At 41.9% G+C, this 18,049-nt stretch overlaps 2 protein-coding genes across 4 annotated transcripts in view; one reads left to right on the top strand and one right to left on the bottom strand.

Annotated features, from left to right (window-relative positions):
- CYFIP1 (cytoplasmic FMR1 interacting protein 1) overlaps positions 1-18,049 on the bottom strand; it is a 65,540-nt gene that overhangs the window by 10,864 nt on the left and 36,627 nt on the right. For all 3 annotated transcript variants that reach the window (XM_028727816.2, XM_028727815.2, XM_077927565.1), the window contains 5 exons: positions 17,658-17,777; positions 16,783-16,982; positions 9,751-9,838; positions 2,599-2,742; positions 146-236 (listed from right to left, as the gene is read on the bottom strand). In XM_028727816.2, coding sequence (XP_028583649.1) covers positions 146-236; positions 2,599-2,742; positions 9,751-9,838; positions 16,783-16,982; positions 17,658-17,777 — 643 coding nt within the window. The remainder of the gene's footprint in view (positions 1-145; positions 237-2,598; positions 2,743-9,750; positions 9,839-16,782; positions 16,983-17,657; positions 17,778-18,049) is intronic.
- On the top strand, positions 4,389-9,152 carry FNDC9 (fibronectin type III domain containing 9). Its single transcript, XM_028727819.2, has 2 exons — positions 4,389-4,750; positions 7,088-9,152. Exon 2 carries the CDS (start codon positions 7,200-7,202, stop codon positions 7,866-7,868), a length of 669 nt encoding a protein of 222 aa, XP_028583652.2. The 5' UTR covers positions 4,389-4,750; positions 7,088-7,199; the 3' UTR covers positions 7,869-9,152.

Raw genomic sequence — 18,049 nt, 5'->3', positions numbered from 1 at the left:
TATGGAAACACACTGCATGACAATGTGAGAACAAAATTGTTCAGTACTGTTTGCCTCTCTAAACTGTTTGTTAAATAATGTTCTAAAGCCAAGGAACAAAACTGGCTCTGTACATTGGAATGACATGATCTAAAAGGTAACTTACCCGGGGAGCCATACTCATGTCTGGGTAACCTACAGATTTTCGGCATCACTTCCATTAAAGTCTTCACATATTGCAGAATGGTGCCTTGGAGCTGCAAGAACACAGGTGATTAGTATTGCTGAAGAAAAACAGAAGTCAGGCTGTGACACACAATAAACACGAGCTGGCGTATTACTATTCCAAATCGTAAAGGCAGCCCCTTTTCTCCTCTGCCTCACCCCCGGCCCCGTACCACCTGCTGCCTGCCTGCTCACTCCAATAGTTAAAGGAGAAGGAGGGGGCAGGTCCTTCAAAGAGCACTTTTGTAAAGGGCTTACAGAAGGCTCAAAGGGGAGTGCGGAGGCTGTCTTAAAGTTCTTTGTATGCAGCAGAAGGCCCTTGAAGCTACAGCATGTTCCCAAACATCTGACAACCACCTAGCTGTTGAGCACTTGGAAAACCAGTACGAGGGATTTTGAAAGGTGGGTCCACCTGTCAGTTATGTGACATCATAACTGAATAATATGCTTGAAAGGTAGGCAACCCCACCCAACAGTTTAATTTGGTCCACAAAGTGAATGCTGGTAAGAATCTGGCCTAAAGAACCAAAAATGTTCCCCAACTCTGAAATATATACTAAATATTTGAAAAGCCCATTTAGAGGCTCTTCTATGGTTTGGGGATCACCTGGAAAGACCTTTATGGTGTGTGTGTGGGGGGGGGAGAATAACCCAAAACAGGCAAAAGCAGCTTTGCTCAAGCTACTTCTTGCATGGTGCCTCGCCCTAACTTTTGCCAAGTCTACCCTCTAACAACCAGGAGAGGCATCTTGGATTGTGTGCATGGGGCTGCAGTGGGAGAGAAGGAGTGGGGAAGCTCCCATGCACAAGCAGACCCAATGTTCCCCTGTAAAGGCAAAACCCAGAAATAACCAGTAGTTTTATATTAGCCTGGAGCCATTCTAGACAAACAGTACAATGGCGTGCGGGTGTTTCTTGGTTTCACCGAGACCAATTTTTAATCTCGTCTGCTTATGAAATGTGAGTCATACCCAAGAGCTTTAATTTTGCAGCAAAGGGTCTTCCTAGTACGCCAACCACTTGTTTTGCCTTCAGGTCTGAAGACTAACTAAAGTCAATCTGATATGCACTAATGGATAGGTTCTCCTGTTTTGCCCACTATATAATTAACTGTCGGGAACAATGGTCACAAAGGCTTGAAAGGAGAAAGAGAGAAAAAGTCTCCTAGCTGTTGCTTTAACCAGTAAGGCGGGGGGGGGGGGGGATCAGCAACTGAGAGATGTGCAAACTGGGGCATTTTTTATTTAATGCCACTGGTTATCATCTGCTGATTTGTACTTCCCTTATGCATGGCTACCTAAAGACGTTCATTAAATCTTCTGGCTCTAACACAAGACTTAGGAGAGAGCTGGGGAAACTTCTCTTAAGCTGAAGTCTGCATTCCCTCGAGGGAAAGTAGTTGAGGCTGCATACCAGTGGTAGATGGAAGGCAGAAATGGGCAAGGAAGGACATCTCAGTCACATACATTCCTACACTACCATCCCCAATCCACATATAGTCATTTAAGTTTCTCCATGCCTTCTCTCTCTCCCGTAGGCTTAGGAAAAAAAGGTCCCAATGGTGGTGAATGTGATTATTATTATTATTATTATTTTTTGGTAAGGCAAACTGCTACATGGGGGTATGAATGAATATGCAGCATTTTAAGCCTAATTTAAGAGAAGTCTGGGCCAGATTCAAAATTCAGTCATACCTCATGTTATGTTTGCTTCATGATACGTTTTTGCAGGTTGCGTCCCTCAGAGACCTGGAAGTACTGTAAAGGGTTACTTCCGGGTTTCGCCGCTTGCGCATGTGCAGAAGCGTCAAATTGCCCTTCGCCCATGCGCACAAGTGCCAAATCGCCCCGTGCACCTGCACATATACGGTGCTTCAGGTTGTGGGCTTTTCATGTTGCGAACGGGCCTCCGGAACAGATCCCGTTCGCAACCAGAGGTACCACTGTACTTTGTCGTTGTAGGCAGAACTGTGCAAGCCAAGGAGTTTTACATAGCAAGATTTTAATGTCTGTTCATTTCCTAATCATTTTAAGTACTGGAGAGTCTCTCTCTCACACACACGCACCGTTTCTTTTTCTCTATCCTCAAAAACAAGAATTCGTTTCATGCAAAGCACTCACATGGTTCATTTAAATTTTAAAATGTGTGAGGATGCTTTCAAGTATCAGACACATCAGGCGTGTCTCTTCACACACAAGGCTCCCCCCCCCCCCGCCGTTATTTGCTGTTCTCAAACTATTCTCCTTTCTACCTCAAGAAGCACGTATGGTTATCTTGTGCTTACCCAGTCAGGTAAATGTCTGCTGGATGCTCAGTGAACTAAACAAGAAGAATCAATTCCCCTTCCCTTAAAAATCAATACTGAAATGAAGAACAGCATGTGGGACAACGTACCAGGCTCTTGACGACTTTCAGTAACTCTTCCATTACCACAGCAATGCCTTGGTATCCCAAGAGTCTGCAGATGACTTTGAAATGGGGAGGGCCAACAAAATTCCTGTAATTGCTATAAATACTGGAGTAGGCCAGATTCAAAGCCTAAAGAGGAAGAAAAACACACACAATTGTAGTTGGCTGACCTTTCTCCCTGTTAAGAGATCCTTCCATGGGAAACAACATTATTTTTCTGATCAAACATTTTCATTCAAAACTGAAGAAAAAGTATCAACTTTTCATTCTACTCTCACCTATAAAAAAAAGGTAACACACAATTCTTACAAACAAACCAGAATATGCTGAAGTTATTTTAAAGTCAAAACCTTGCACTGACCTCCCCTTTGTTAACTGGAAAAAATATCACATTGTTTTGAAATTACCATACTGCAGTTAAGCAACCCTAGGACAATTTAAATTTGCTAATGTGAACTGGAAGAAAATACACCTGTAGCTAAAGGAAATCTAAGTAAAGTTTAGTGAAAAGTGTTATGACCTGTTCCAGGCTTAATGTTGGGTGTTTTTGGTAGGTGTTTTGATTTACTTGAAATATAGAATTAAGCAGAGAAACCTGGAAATTGAAGCCCAAGAGAAGAGAGCTATAGGTCACTGCTTGGGAACCACATGTATGCTGGCTTGGTGGGATATGTATGGAAGAAACTAAAATATAAAAAGGATACCTATATCCTCCCAAAGTGCACTTGTAACCCTGTGCTGTGTAAAACAATTACGTTAGAAGCAATTCATACTTAATTGGGAGCTACAGCTGCTATTGAATGGTAGATTATCAAAATCTATGCACAAAAGAATTCCGGGTAAAATTAAATCCTGTTGACGGATAATATTTTATTGAAATATCAAACTACAAATGAATGCTTGCTGGAATATAGCACATTCCTGAGTGCTGCAGTATATATCTACACACAGAAAGTTTATGAAGGGATCTTACAAAGCTACATTGCTTCTACATCTAATTACAAGATTAGGTCTTCTAATTACATTTGGGATGTGCAGTTGGCTCTAAAACATAATTTCCCCCCTTCTTTCCGCATTTCCAACCTTGGTGTTGGAGGATGGAAAAAAATAATGCAGCAACTCTGGTTTTTAAATGAGATTCCTATTTTTATATTTGCATTGAAGGCTTTGAATCCACCCCCCCCCCCAATAGCTGCAAATATGATTCTGAAAAAAATAGCTGGAAGTGGATGCACAGCTACATGGATTAAATTCCATTTCCCCCCTTTTACATACTGTATATATGTTTGTACATGTGCATATGCGTGTGTGTTTTTACAGAAACACACACATACAAACACACATGATCTATAGTACAACAGAAAAGCTCTAGAAGGAAGTAGTGGCACGACAACTGTGTCTGCTAAAGAGAGAAATGTTGCCAACAAGCAGTCAGCATTGAATATTTCAGAAATGATACATAAAGATTTAAAACTCTTTATACAAGAAATGTTATGTTATACAAAAAATGCTATGTACATGTAACAGATCTAATGCGTAATGTTGATGTGTGTATGTTAGCCAAACCTGAGAGAAACTGCTTTTAAGGGGGAAACCCATATAATCTAGAGATACAGAAGACAAATTAAAAGCAGCAATCTGACAGAAGCTGCTTCAAGGTAACCAAGTCAAAATGCTCTTCCTAAAGCTACGCCCCCTCCTCCCCAAGCCCAGGAGTTTAAGTAGCGATGTCACCGAAGAACAGAGCATTATTCACTTGCATCAGCAGCAACGCAAGCCCAGGCAACACAAAAGAAGAACCTAACTGGAGCACTCCAGCTGCCCAATTTCTAACAGGGAGCATAAGCAAGAGAAAGTGAAGACTTGCTTTTCTCCCCGGAAAACCTAGGCAACAGAACACTTAAGACAAGATGCCCTTGCGTATGAAGGTTGGCAGAAAGGTGACGAAGGAGGTCTCATTGCTCGCATCCCTGTCAAAGTGTCACGTAACAAGAACTTAGTCCATGTAGCCTGCTAGGGGGGAAACTGGCAACCACGGACCATGAAGAAAGCTATTTGCTCAAAGGAGGATACTGAGAACCCAGCGGAGGTTTCCCCTCAAGTATTTGATGAAAGCCTCAGGATTTTTACACTGATGGTAAGTATGGACTCTTAAAACTGGATAAAATAACACAGGGCACTCTCCCTCAGCAAGTCAGTAAAGAAAGCCTTTAACTTATATGTATGTGAATATGCAAGAGGGATGGAGTGAATTTGTGTGTAGAATATATATATATGAATATGAGAAAGAGGGAGTGAGAGACTGTTTTGTTTGAAGACTACACAGATAAGAGGTAGAAGCCTCAAATCACACACTTTTACTCTAACCTATTAAAAGGCACAGCTCAACTATGCAATATTAAACAGAAGAATAAATGTACATTTACAGCTTTAAAATAATGTTGTATCTGGTAAAAATAATAAAATACAGAATCATTTCTACATTGTGATGCACCTCTCCTATAATAATTTATGTCTGTTCAATACGGTGGTGCATCTCATTGGTTTGCCATTACTGTTAAGTTCATGAAAATAAGAGAAAATGAGCTTCTAGTTCTCAGGGTTTGGTTTGTCTTTATTGAAAATCAAATATTTTTATTTTTAAAAATGTTCTACTTTTGTTTATCTCAGCTTGGAGCAAAACAAAAACACAATTATGTTTCTCCTAAGAACCTAAAACTTACAAACTCTGAAAGAGAGTTTTTGAGAAATCAGTTCTCAGGAGACAGATGTTTTTCTTTAAAAGGGGGGGTTGCTTTAATATAATTAAAATTTGATTTTGCTATGGTCTAGTACTGAACCTAAGTAAGGTATGTTTCCCACTTAACTCTACAACATCAACAAATGTAACAATCCTTTAAGACTATTGAGCAATTAGTGATGCAACCCAAACTTATTGGTGAGGTCTTTTATGCAGCAATTTTATACACAAACTGGAAAGAAAAACAGTTCCCATGTATTAGCCTAAATATATAATTCAATATGTTGATGCAAAACTGATTCCTTTCTGTGACTATGAGTAATTCTGCATGAAATACTTGAGTTATTACTTGAATATTATTAGTCATGAACAATACCTTGTCACATTTACTTAAAAGATGACTAATATGCAATGCTTAAATACAGAGTCAAGTTGCACGATACTTTCTCATGCATGGGCATAGTTGGAGAAAAGTGTGCAGGGAAAGTAATAATAATAATAATAATAATAATAATAATAATAATAATAATAATATCTGACTGAGTTTCCCCAGCCGCTTTGAGCAGCTCCCAATTGAGTCTTAAAAACAATACAGCATTAAAAGGCAGTGTAAACCACCTGCAACAAGTTACTGTTTGTTTTCACAACTGTAGCAAATTCTGAATGCTGAACAAGGCTTAGCCCTTTCTCTGAAAGCTAAATCCTTTATATCTGAAGTGCAATTCACATCTTTCAAGTCAACCTGGAATGGGTATAGCAACTTTAAAGGGTATGTGAATGGCAGAGTGGTATTTTAGCAAATTCTACACTATCACCTTATACAGAGGGTAACTAATAAAGAAGTCAATGTGGCATTAAATTTCAAAGCCATATGTAATGTGGGACAGCAAGCTTTTCTCTTTGAACACGAGAACTGTTCCCTGAAAAAATTGGATTTGATGGTATTTTGTATCAATGAAGAGCTTCATTTTGCATCATAGGTTTTTCAGTGCCTTGGCTTGGAAGCGCAAGGGGCAAGAATGGAAAATGAAGCACAACAATGGCTAATTTGATTAGATGCCCAATGAAACACCATTAAAATATAGGTACAGTGGTACCTCGGATTACAAACACCTCAGGTTACAAACACTTTGGGTTACAGACTCCGCTAACCCAGAAGTGGTACCTCGGGTTAAGAACTTTACCTCAGGATGAGAACAGAAATTGTGTGCCGGTGGCGCAGCAGCAGCAGGAGACCCCATTAGCTAAAGTTGTACCTCAGGTTAAGAATGGTTTCAGGTTAAGAATGGACCTCCAGAACGAATTAAGTTCGTAATCAGAGGTATACCACTGTACTAAGATTCCATGACTTTGAAATAATTCCACTTAAGAAACTTGATTTCCAACTAAATAGGAAATGCACTTCAAATTATGTCTTATGACTCCAACAGCATTAAGTGATTTGAAGCAAGGATCTAAAAAGCCTGGTTTTATCCAGTTCTGTACCTTAATATTTTTTTTTTTTAAATTGACTGGTGCGTGGATGGAAGGCCACTAGGAGCTTCGTGTAAGCCTCTCTGAGTTTCTGTTTTGTTTTTTAAAGGAAGAGTGGTGTAGTAAGTAAATGTCTGAATGACACATGCTTGTCTCATTTGACTATATTTTATTATAAATTAAATTACTGTCTGAAAATGCTTTCAGGAATGCAAGTAATGTTTTCAAATAATTATTCCCCAACCCACCCTTAAATTCCAGAAGTGCAGTTCTCATTTTCCTCTCAACTCTGCTTACTGAAACTTTTTGGTCTCCTGAATCTTAAGGATTATCGCTGTTTGTGGAAGTGAAATATTGAGAAGACGGTATCATAATGGGGATAACAGTACAAAACATAACAGGAAGCACAGCCCTAGTAATCTGGCCCAAAATGGCGACCTGCACCGACAGCTTTTACAGCATCATGTACAATCCAAACTGGGACAAAATGCTGTCAGGATACACCAGGAAACATTTTCAGAAAGAGGAGAGAGTCCCAGCTAGCCGTTCTTCGTTTGTCATTGAGAATCTGATCCCATTAACAACTTACATTCTGTGTGTAACGTGCCAGTCGGCAAACCCATCCAGTGACCAGTGCAGAATTTTTAACACCCCTGAACAAGACCCGGCATCCACAAGCAACAAAAAGAAAGACCTGGCCGTGGGCATATGGCTAACCAGTACGGTCTTGCTTCTCATCATTGTTGGCATCTTTGTCTATGGTTGCTTGCGTCTATGGTGCCGCAGAAGAAGAGAGAGCTCAGACAGACAAAGCATTGGACCAGAAGATAAGGGAGAGGCATGGGCAAAAAATGAATCGTGTGGTTCAGAGGAATTCAACAAGCAGACCCAGCATGCCCAACGAGTTGAAATTAGAAATACAGATGGTGTCCAACTAGCCACCATAATTACAAATCCGTCAACATCTGAGAAGCCCGCCATGTTGAGCTCCAAAAGTCAGGATTTTGTGCCTATGTCTGTGTGTCAATCTGCCATAAATTAGATATCCTTAACTGGGACAAGTGTTTTGCTGTGTGTAACAATATGTATGTTGAAATCTATTTGCGAATCGTTCCTTGAAAGCCCTGTTGAATACAATCACACCCCTAAATCACAATCTCCTGCAGCATACAAAGCTAAATCATCTCATCATTGTTTCTTTACAGAGAAAACTACACATAGGAGGGAGGTATAGAATAGCCTCCTCGATTTTTCTAGGAAAGCGTGGCAAGGGGCAGGAAAAAACGAATCAACAGCTGGGATTGAAGGAGCTACTTCGGGCAAGCCACAAGAGTACTCAGTGTTTTGTCATTTATTTCTTTGAACTGTAGAAACCCTCCCTGATTTCAAATGGGGTTTGTCGTTTGCCATGACACTTGAATCCAAAACTCCCTTATGAGCGTAGAATTGGTTTTGTGTGACTTAGCCAACATGTGTCAATTGGAACAGCTATAAAATGGTATCCACATAGGTTATAACAGTTCAATCATCTCCAACTATTGCATACACAATTGATAAAAAAAGGCAATGGGATCTTAGTGGTGAGTGTGTCAAGAGATTATCCTGCTTTCAAATAGTCCCTGAATTCTACCCTGAAGTCTTTTCATGCAGAGTTTCTTCCTCTTAACACCTTAGCTCAGATATGGGGAACCTGGATGCTGTTGGGTTCAGTTTCCTATAGGTCCCAGCAAGCATGTCCAGTGATCAAGGATGTTCAAAGAACAACTGGAGGGCCAGAGGTTCCCCATCCCTGCTTTTGCTAGGAGTGGTACCATTTTTGAAAGTTATCGTCATATACCAGTTATACTTGTGATGTGACATTTGGAATGTATTATGTGTCAATGGTCCAAGCTAACATGCCTTTGTGCAACTATAAAGAAAAGTGTACAGATGTTTCATTGATCACTGTAGTACTTTATAGATGCTTCTCTTAGCATATAACTATCTAGCTGTCTCTTCTGGACTGCTTTGCTAATGTACTAACCTAAGCCTCACAACATGTAAGTATTTCGGTTTTCGTTTACACAGTAATGTGTAAATAATCTGTGATGTATTCCAGTTTTTAATACCATAAAGGAGACTGACATGTGGATTATCTAACAGGTTGTACAACTAAGATAGACAAATAAAAAAAACCTCAGTTGCCACACAAGGTAGATGTTTGCCAAATATATACCAAACGAGTCTTTCTTAGGAGACTACTCATTCACCTAACACTTAATAATGGTTTGTTTTCATTGGTTATTTTCAAAGGTTTGATTCCTCCCTTTAAAATTAAAGATGTTAAGTTGGCCATTTATGAAGGATGCCGCTGCTCTTTTACTGTTCAGTGATACTGAATACCATTTTTTTCAGTCATTTGTGATTATATTTCACACATAGTGCTTTAAGTAAAATGAGAACAGAAAATCATTGTTTTTGGGTTCTAACACAGAGTAAGTCTGCATTAGGTCTTTTAGGTGTCTCATGAGCTACTATCTGCCACGAAACTTCAAATCACAAACACGATTTCCAGTTCTGCTTTGGATGCAATAAATTGTTTGCTCTATTATTCTGATGCCGCAGGAAACTATAGTTTGTTCAAACCAGGGAGGAAAACAAAGGTAATCAGAACACGCAAGGGAGAGGGGCAAAACACAAAACACAAAAGCCAAAATCCTATATTGTTTGTTTCTGAAATGGACCAGTACCTCGGTACATTAATCCTCACTTTTACCTAGTGTATCTCTCAGAATCAAACAAATAATTATATCATATGATTTATACAGTACAAATATGCTTAAGATAGAAGATAATAAAGAAACACGGCGCAAGAATTAATAAGCTGTGGGGTGTAATTTTCCAACATCTACCACAGAAAAAAACAAGTATGGGAAAATTCTAACCTTTGATCCATGCAGATATTGTGGCTGTGCATTAGGCTGCTTATCTCTCTGGAATTCCTGGGAAAATGGTAGTACTGTTCGAACAAACCTATATAAATCAAACAAGATAACACAACAATTTACATTTCTACACCACATTTGGGGAAAAAACAAAACAGCCAGCTTATTTCTAATGTGGAGCTGAAATTCTGAGGGATACGATAGGGAAATCTTTTCTCATGCATCACAGGATTTATATACACTGTAGATAATATGAAAACTCCAAAACAGAAGATTTCATTACATTAAACAGGGGTGGGGATGAGGGATTGGATCTTTCCATGCTAACTACAAGTCCATTATTTGTTCACGCTTTGGATTCCTCCCAGAAGAGAGTATCATTTGGATTGAAGTTACTGACATGATGCTACGATCCCATACAAACTACTGTTTGGTTTATGTTTCACTATGTATTGATGCACCTTTTTTTGCTATTGTCTCTTGCGTAAGTGATACACACGTTTACATCTAATCTGTAAGGTTTCTGTCAACAAAATGGGGGAGATTTACCAGCAAAGGGGGAGGTAAAGGAAGAGCAGGAATTGTCAACAACTGCTTCCCTCCCATTGATGGAAAGCTTACTATCAGACGAGTACACCATTAGATGCAACCCTTAAAAGCCTCTTACAATGAATGCTCATTAATATACTGATCAATAGCACACTGTGGTTGAATGGCCCGCACTAAACAGAAGTGGTGTTAGATTTTTCTACAGTCTTCTTGCACTCTTTTTTTCTGGCATCTTGTCCAATCCAAATAACTTTATTGTACTGGCCATTGGCAAGGATCTGTTCCAGACATCTTCAGTAATGTTTAGGCGCTCCTGAAGGCTACTTTTAGAACACACACCCTGGCTTCGACCCACCAACATTCCCTGTTTTAACTTCAGATAACTTTTATAATTTCTCTCACATGTTCAAACAGCTAAGGGAGACCAGCTACAGATGTGTTTTCCTTCTAGCTCCTCCAATAAAATTATTTCACCAAAATCTACTTCGCTACGCTATGTTGCTAAATTGTAGGGTTTTTTGGCATGCATCAATATAATCAGGTCATGCCACTTTTTAATCTCTGGATGATGACTTTCCTAGCAATTTACTCATTTTCATCAGCAGAGCACTAAGCAGTCGACGTAAAGTAGATTACACAAATCAAAATGTTTCCAACGCTTTTTTTGGGGGGGAGAGCAATTGACAAAAACACCACCCAGGTTTTTAAAGTGTTTTCATTTCCCTTTCAGGCAGTACAATTCCAAGCATGAGTTTCAGACAAAAGAGGCACCATCTAAATAAAACTGAATACAACTACGAAATATTTACCGAATGTTAGCGACAGGTTGTACAAAGCACTGGCAATAATATTTCTAATCTGTATTAGCTGGACAAGGTGCTACAAGAACACAGTGTGCAAACTATTACTCCAAAGGCTGATGTATCAAAACAGTAAAAGGGTCAAACAGAAGTGGACTAGTATCCCTGGAAAGTAATACTGGCCTACCTTATAGGCTTGTTTTTGTATAGATTACCATCACATTATGAGTAAGGAGCTCTAAACTGCTCCTTCTTGATATCATAAGATATCAAGTATTACTTCTTGATATCATAAGAACAATAGAAAGGTGTTATGTACTGAAGTTCTCACCCTGGGCCAGCAGGGGGATACTGTAGATAGTTATGCAAATGAAGGATCGAAAAGTGACGTTCAGTGATTGGATAGTTTTGTATGCAAATGAAGGATCGAAAAGTGACGTTCAGTGATTGGATAGTTTTAGAAAATGGCAACAGTTACATTGTTCTGGAGCTCTATATAAGCAGGCTGACTGAGCCCCTCAGCTTAGTTCTGTTCTGGCATCTGAATAAAGAAGAGCTGTTTGAAGAATCGCTGTGTCGTCTGATATGTTTGCCCACAACTTAACAAAAAGTCTGCAGGATGAGGCTAGTGGCCCATCTACATATAGTGTTTTCACAATGGCCAAAGTTGCCTGCGAGAAGCCCACAAACAGGACCTGAGTACAGCAGCACTCTCTCCCCCCACTCCCCTATTTCCTCTGTGAGGAAAATGCAAATCTTATGATAATAAACATATCCAAGACGAAACAGAAACATAACTTGCTTATTATGGAGGAACGTGGGTGGTGCTGTGGGTTAAACCAGAGCCTAGGACTTGCCAATCAGAAGGTCGGCAGTTCGAATCCCCACGACAGGGTGAGCTCCCGTTGCTCGGTCCCTGCTCCTGCCAACCTAGCAGTTCGAAAGCACGTCAAAGTGCAAGTAGATAAATAGGTACCGCTCCGGCGGGAACGTAAACGCCGTTTCCGTACGCTGCTCTGGTTCGCCAGAAGCGGCTTAGTCATGCTGGCCACATGACCCGGAAGCTGTACGCCGGCTCCCTCGGCCAATAAAGCGAGATGAGCGCCGGAACCCCAAAGTCGGTCACGACTGGACCTAATGGTCAGGGGTCCCTTTACCTTTACCTATTTATATAGCACCTCAGCCTAGGGGCTGTGACTTAGGAACAGTAGCTTGCTTAAAGCCACTTCAAACTCACACTCTTACAGCGCAACTGTAGGCATGTTTACCTGAGGTCCCACTGTATTCAGTGGGGCTTACTTTCAGGTAAAGCCCTGGCCATCATGCTACTGTACATCCTGTAAGGAGCACCATGGGTATTTGCTGTCGATTTCAATGCCTCTCTTCCTTTTTTCCTTGCTAATGTTCCCAAATCAACACCCTTTGCATTTGGTCTTATAGATGCAAAGAAGACCAAATACAAATAGATGCAATTAGTAAATGCCCACTTGCTTTAATAGCACACCACCCAACTATTTAATCTTACTTCATTATCAAAAGCAAACCATTACAAACAGCTAGTGCAGCTTAAAGTGCAGTTTTAACGTAATGCTTTTTCAGGAATGACCTCAATACTTGACCCTAGTCATAAAAAGCTTTTTTGCAAATGCAGAAAAACCTGTTAACAATTTAAAATCAATATAAAATCCACAGAACAAAATGGATGTAGTTTGCAGCTGTTGGTTGTTTTTTTAAGCGAAAACAAACAATTGGCTCAATAAAATATGTTTGTAGCAAAAGATTAAATGTACGTATTCTAGCTGATGCAGCAACTAAGGCCATAAATATAGTGATTGTGTATAACCTGCCTATTGTTATATACAGTGGTACCTCTAGTTACGAACTTAATTCGTTCTGGAGGTCCGTTCTTAACCTGAAACTGTTCTTAACCAGAGGCATGCTTTTGCTAATGGGGCCTCTTGCTGCTGTTGCACTGCTGGCACACGAATTCCGTTCTCATCCTGGGGCAAAGTTCTCAACTCGAGGTAACTCTTCCAGGTTAGCGGAGTTTGTAACCTGAAGCGTTTGTAACCTGAGGCATTTGTAACTCGAGGTACGACTGTATCTAACTGATTATCCTGCGAACTTGAGTTCTCTAGCATCAAGTAGTACTACACAGAATTATGAATTCCCAGTGATTTAGCGGCTGAATGCCAAATATATATATATATTGTGTGTGTGGAGAGAAGAACTTTTTAAATACGTTAGAACAGTGTTTCCCAACCGGTGTTCCGCGGCACACTAGTGTGCCGTGAGACCTTGCCTGGTGTGCCGTGGGAGGGAGGCGGGAGAGGTGGGGCGGCGGCAGCATCTCCTGCTGGATGCAAATCCAAACATGGCGGGCGCCTCCCTCGCTCCTTTGTAGGCGGACCATCGAGAGAGAAAGAAAAGGAGGCGAAAGAGCGAGAGAAGGCGCCTGCGCGGAAAGAGGAGCGAGCAGTGCGCCGCGGTGCGGCGCCCGAGATCACTTCTCCCCACCGCCCCTTGCTTCAAAAGAGGTCCGGGGACAGCGGGAAGCGCTTCGCGCTGCCCCCGGACCTCTTTTGAAGCAAGGGTTTGCGGGGAGAAGCGATCTCCCCGCAGCCCCTTGCTTCAAAAGAGGTCCGGGGGCAGCGGGAAGCGCAGCGCTTCTTCCCCGCTACCCCCGGACCTCTTTTGAAGCAAGGGGCTGCGGGGAGATCGCTTCTCCCGGTGCTCCGAAGCGGGGCGGTGGGGCGGGAACACCTGCCCCAGCCGCCCCGCTTCGGAGCGCTGCTCCGAAGCGGGGCGGTGGGGCGGGAACCTCGCACCCCGCCGCCGGGCATCGGAACGATGCCCCGATGCCGGGCGGTGGGGCGGGAACCTTGCACCCCGCCGCCGGGCATCGGAACGAGGTCCTGGACCTCTTCTGAAGGCAGGCGGGGGCAAAGGTCTTTGCTCCCCCCGCCTGCCTTCCCGGGACAGCGGAGACTTCTCCGCTGCCCCGGGCGATCTTAAAATGCTGGCGGGCGGGAGCGAAGCGTTCGCTGCCGACCCCCAGCATTTTAAAATCTCCTCGGGGCAGCGGAGGCTTCGCTCCCGCCCGCCAGCATTTTAAAATCGCCCCGGGACAGCAGGGGCTTTTAAAATGCTGGCGGTCGGCAGCAAAGCCCTCCTGTCCCCGGAGCTTGCGGGGCGGGAGGTGGGAAGAAGGGCTTTTCTTCCCACCGCCAGCCTTCAGAACAGCCTTCTGAAGGCTGGCAGTGGGAAGAAAAGCCCTTGTCCCCCCCCCCCCCCAGCCTTCAGAAGAGGTCGGGGGACAGACTGTCCCCGGACCTGGTCTGAAGGCGGTTTCCCTAGGAACGCATTAATTGATTTTCAATGCATTCCTATGGGAAACTGTGCATCGCAAGACGAAAAACTCGCAAGACGAAGAGACTTGCGGAACGAATTAATTTCGTCTTGCGAGGCACCACTGTACTTTTTATATAGTCAATATAGGCACAGAGTTAAATTTTTTAACATTTTCTAATGGTGGTGTGCCTCAAGATTTTTTTCATGAAACAAGTGTGCCTTTGCCCAAAAAAGGTTGGGAAACACTGCGTTAGAACAACCAATTTTCCTTAGGAATGTTAAGGTGCAAATGAGGGCAGTGTCCAATGTGTGACAGAAACTGTACCTCATCCTGGAGGGTTGCTGAGGCAAGTGAAGCTAAACCCACTAGTGCAATACTCCACTAGTGTAAAGGCTTGTTTCAAGAGGTTGCACAAGTAAAAGCCTGAGAACTGCTATAAAGGGTTGGTACAAATAAATACATTTATTTACCATAAAAAATTATTTACCATACAAATAAATTGGGGAGTAGCGGGAGAATAAGAAAAACATGCTTAGACTAAGAGGAGGTTCCAGGTCTGAAAAGACTACTGCTGTTGAGCATCTATACTGTAAAGGACCCCTGGATGGTTAAGTCCAGTCAAAGGCAACTATGGGGTGTGGTGATCATCTTGCTTTCAGCCCGAGGGTGCCGGTGTTTGTCCACAGACAGCTTTCCAGGTCATGTGACAGCGGTGACTAAACCGCTTCTGGCACAACAAGATACCGTGACGTAAGCCAGAACGCATGGAAATGCTGTTTACCTTCCCACCACAATGGTACCTATTTATCTACTTGCACTGGCGTGCTTTCAAACTGCTAGGTTGGCAGGAGCTGGGGCAGAGCAACGGACGCTGACTCCGTCATGAGGATTTGAACTGCCGACCTTCTGATCGGCAAGCCCAAGAGGCTCAGTGGTTTAGACCACAGCGCCACCCACGTACAGTATACTGTACTCTTGTGGTAGCAGCCGCTAGCAGCTATTTCCTTCATGCACATGGTTATTTAGATCTATCTGATATTTATGAAAGACTTGAGGTCATTTTCTTCCCAAAAGACCTCCAGGGCACAACAATCAGAACTTGGTAAGTGTAAGAACTATGTTCAGCTGCTGTTTGAAGAATAGGCAGTGATTATAATTTCCTCCACCCAATTAAGAATGCACTTTTGCTCAGTAAACTTAAGACCCAGTGTGCACATAAACACACAGATCCCAGGATTGGCTTTACATAAGTGCACCTACATACACAGCATGCCAAACACTCTTTTATTCTGGTCCTACACTGCGGTATGGTACACCTCCCTGCAAGGCATCCAGGTGTCCCATCTGTAGCATGCCAATGTAGGTTGTTCCTGCTTCGATCACACAGAACAAAGCTGTGTGTGGCCAAGGAGGACTTGCTTTGAGACAGGGTTGTCAGGGAACACCTATGCAGGTGTTCTTTGGGGGGGGGAAGGTGCCAGTCTGCACCAATAAGTTGTTACAGTAAGTGCCACATTTTTAACATTTGGGGGGCAAGGGAAGATGCTGATGCTGTGTACCTCTGAGTACCCCCAGAAAAATATATACTGATTATAAGCAAGTTAATAGCCAGGAAACAGCTGGGTGAGCAGGTGAATTTTAAGTAGGCATAGAAAACGCGACTCAGGGCCTACTTCTTTTACATAGTCTGTTCTGCTTAAATAACCTCCAACCAAGTCTTTGTTCATTCAAGCTTCCTCTTTATGCACTACAGTTTCATCATATAAAACTGTAGGCTACAATAGAGGATGACATTCCACTAAATGCACATGATGAGAACAATTAAAAAAACTACCAGCGTATATGTAATAATGCATGTGGGGGGAAAACATGTAAAATTATCTGACATTTGCTGGATGAAAAGAAGCTGAAGGTGGCAACTAAAATGTTTGTAATTTATTATACTGTATATTCTTAAATATTTAGGCCACAAGCCAACAGTTCCTCTTTGCACACTGAGCACTGCAGCTGCAGGGAGTTAATTTTCTTCTTTGAAAAGGAAGCGATCGTGCATGCTTAGCGTAATCTTTCCCACAGAAGACAATTAGAAGTCCCTGAACACACAGCACCATAGGCTAGGTTTTTGTTTTTTTGTTTAAAAATGCACATTATTATTTTTTTAATCCCAATGTATTCAGAGTAAAATTAATTTTTGCTCTTAACAAAGCTTCTGAGCTTGTGGAGCAACTGCTAAGATGTAGCTATTTGGCAAACCAAGGTAGATTCAGAGTCAGTGAAGCTAAATGCAATTAAACACACACACACACACACACTACAATATGTGACACTAACCTGTTAGTGGACCCGTTGTAGCAGTAATTCGGAAGAAAATCGTAATTGAGCTCCCAAAAGACGTGAAGGGTGATTCTTCCATACGGAGCAGATACATTATGGTTGGCTTCTCTAAACATGGCATCAAAACTGTCTAGAGTCATGTATCTGCTCAGAAGCTTGTGTGTCAACTTGTTTATTTCAACCAGTCCATCCAATTCCTGAGAAGAAGCAAAAATAAATAAAGAAGGAAAGAGACAGTGAGAGGGAGGGAAGGGCACATTGAAAATCTTGCCAAAGTCTACAACAAAACAGAAGCTTTAAGAATGTGACCACAAAAATCTGGACGTGTTTATAAGCCAACAGTCAAGTATTACATGCTTTGTAAAGACAGAATAAAATCGACAGAGGAGTTACCATTCTTTCGTATTTAAAATCGCTTCCTAAGAGCAGACAACTTTAGTTTTGCATGTGAAGGGTTTGTTTATGTGTCTCCGCAGAGACCCAATTAATGCCCACAGGTGAAATGTCTATATTTTATTAACACAGGTTTAAGGAAGAGGAGCTTCTTGAACTAAAAAATACACTTCCTGACATTAAGAGCTCTTCAACTTTTGCTTCCCATTAGCCGTGCCATAAAACCAGGCTCACAAATATTGGAGTTCTTTCACCTCCTCTCATCCCAAGTACATCTGAGCAGTCAAGGACAAGGTAACATTTGACAGGGCGGTAGGGGAAGAGATGTGCCATGTTACAAAGGGCTCCCCCCTTCCCCTCATTAACCTGGTGCAATATTAGGAAAGCAACGGTTTAAGACAGGTTGCTGAACTTGAAATCTTCAGCCAATTCCTGACCTCACATGAATCTGAGCAGCACTCATGTGCCTCAATACTTACGACGATGGAGGTCAAGTCCTCACTCTCAAACCGACCGATGGCTAGTTCCATGGATTTGTACATGGCTGCTGAAATTCGCTGAGTGATCAGGCGGTTCAGATCTATTGACCGACCAAGAAGCTGAAGCAAAAGAAATTCCAAATTGTTGCATCAAATTAAGTGGTACACAGACACACACACACAGAGAGACACACAAGTTTCCCAAATCTATACAGAGAATGCAATCCTATATAGGATACAATCTTGTTTACATCATTGTTAAAAGAAAAGGAAAAAAATCCACCCTGCCCTGACCATCTTTGACTGCAGCAGTGGCTCAGCTAAGGCAGAATTAGGATTGCTCTATACATTACAGTAAATGTTTATAATGTTTATAATGAGCAAATTATGAA

This window comes from Podarcis muralis, chromosome 4 (assembly GCF_964188315.1).
Source record: "Podarcis muralis chromosome 4, rPodMur119.hap1.1, whole genome shotgun sequence".
In the NCBI taxonomy this organism is placed as follows: Eukaryota; Metazoa; Chordata; class Lepidosauria; order Squamata; family Lacertidae; genus Podarcis; species Podarcis muralis.
Note: the sequence above shows the minus strand (reverse complement) of the source record. Positions and strands in the feature narration are given on the sequence as shown.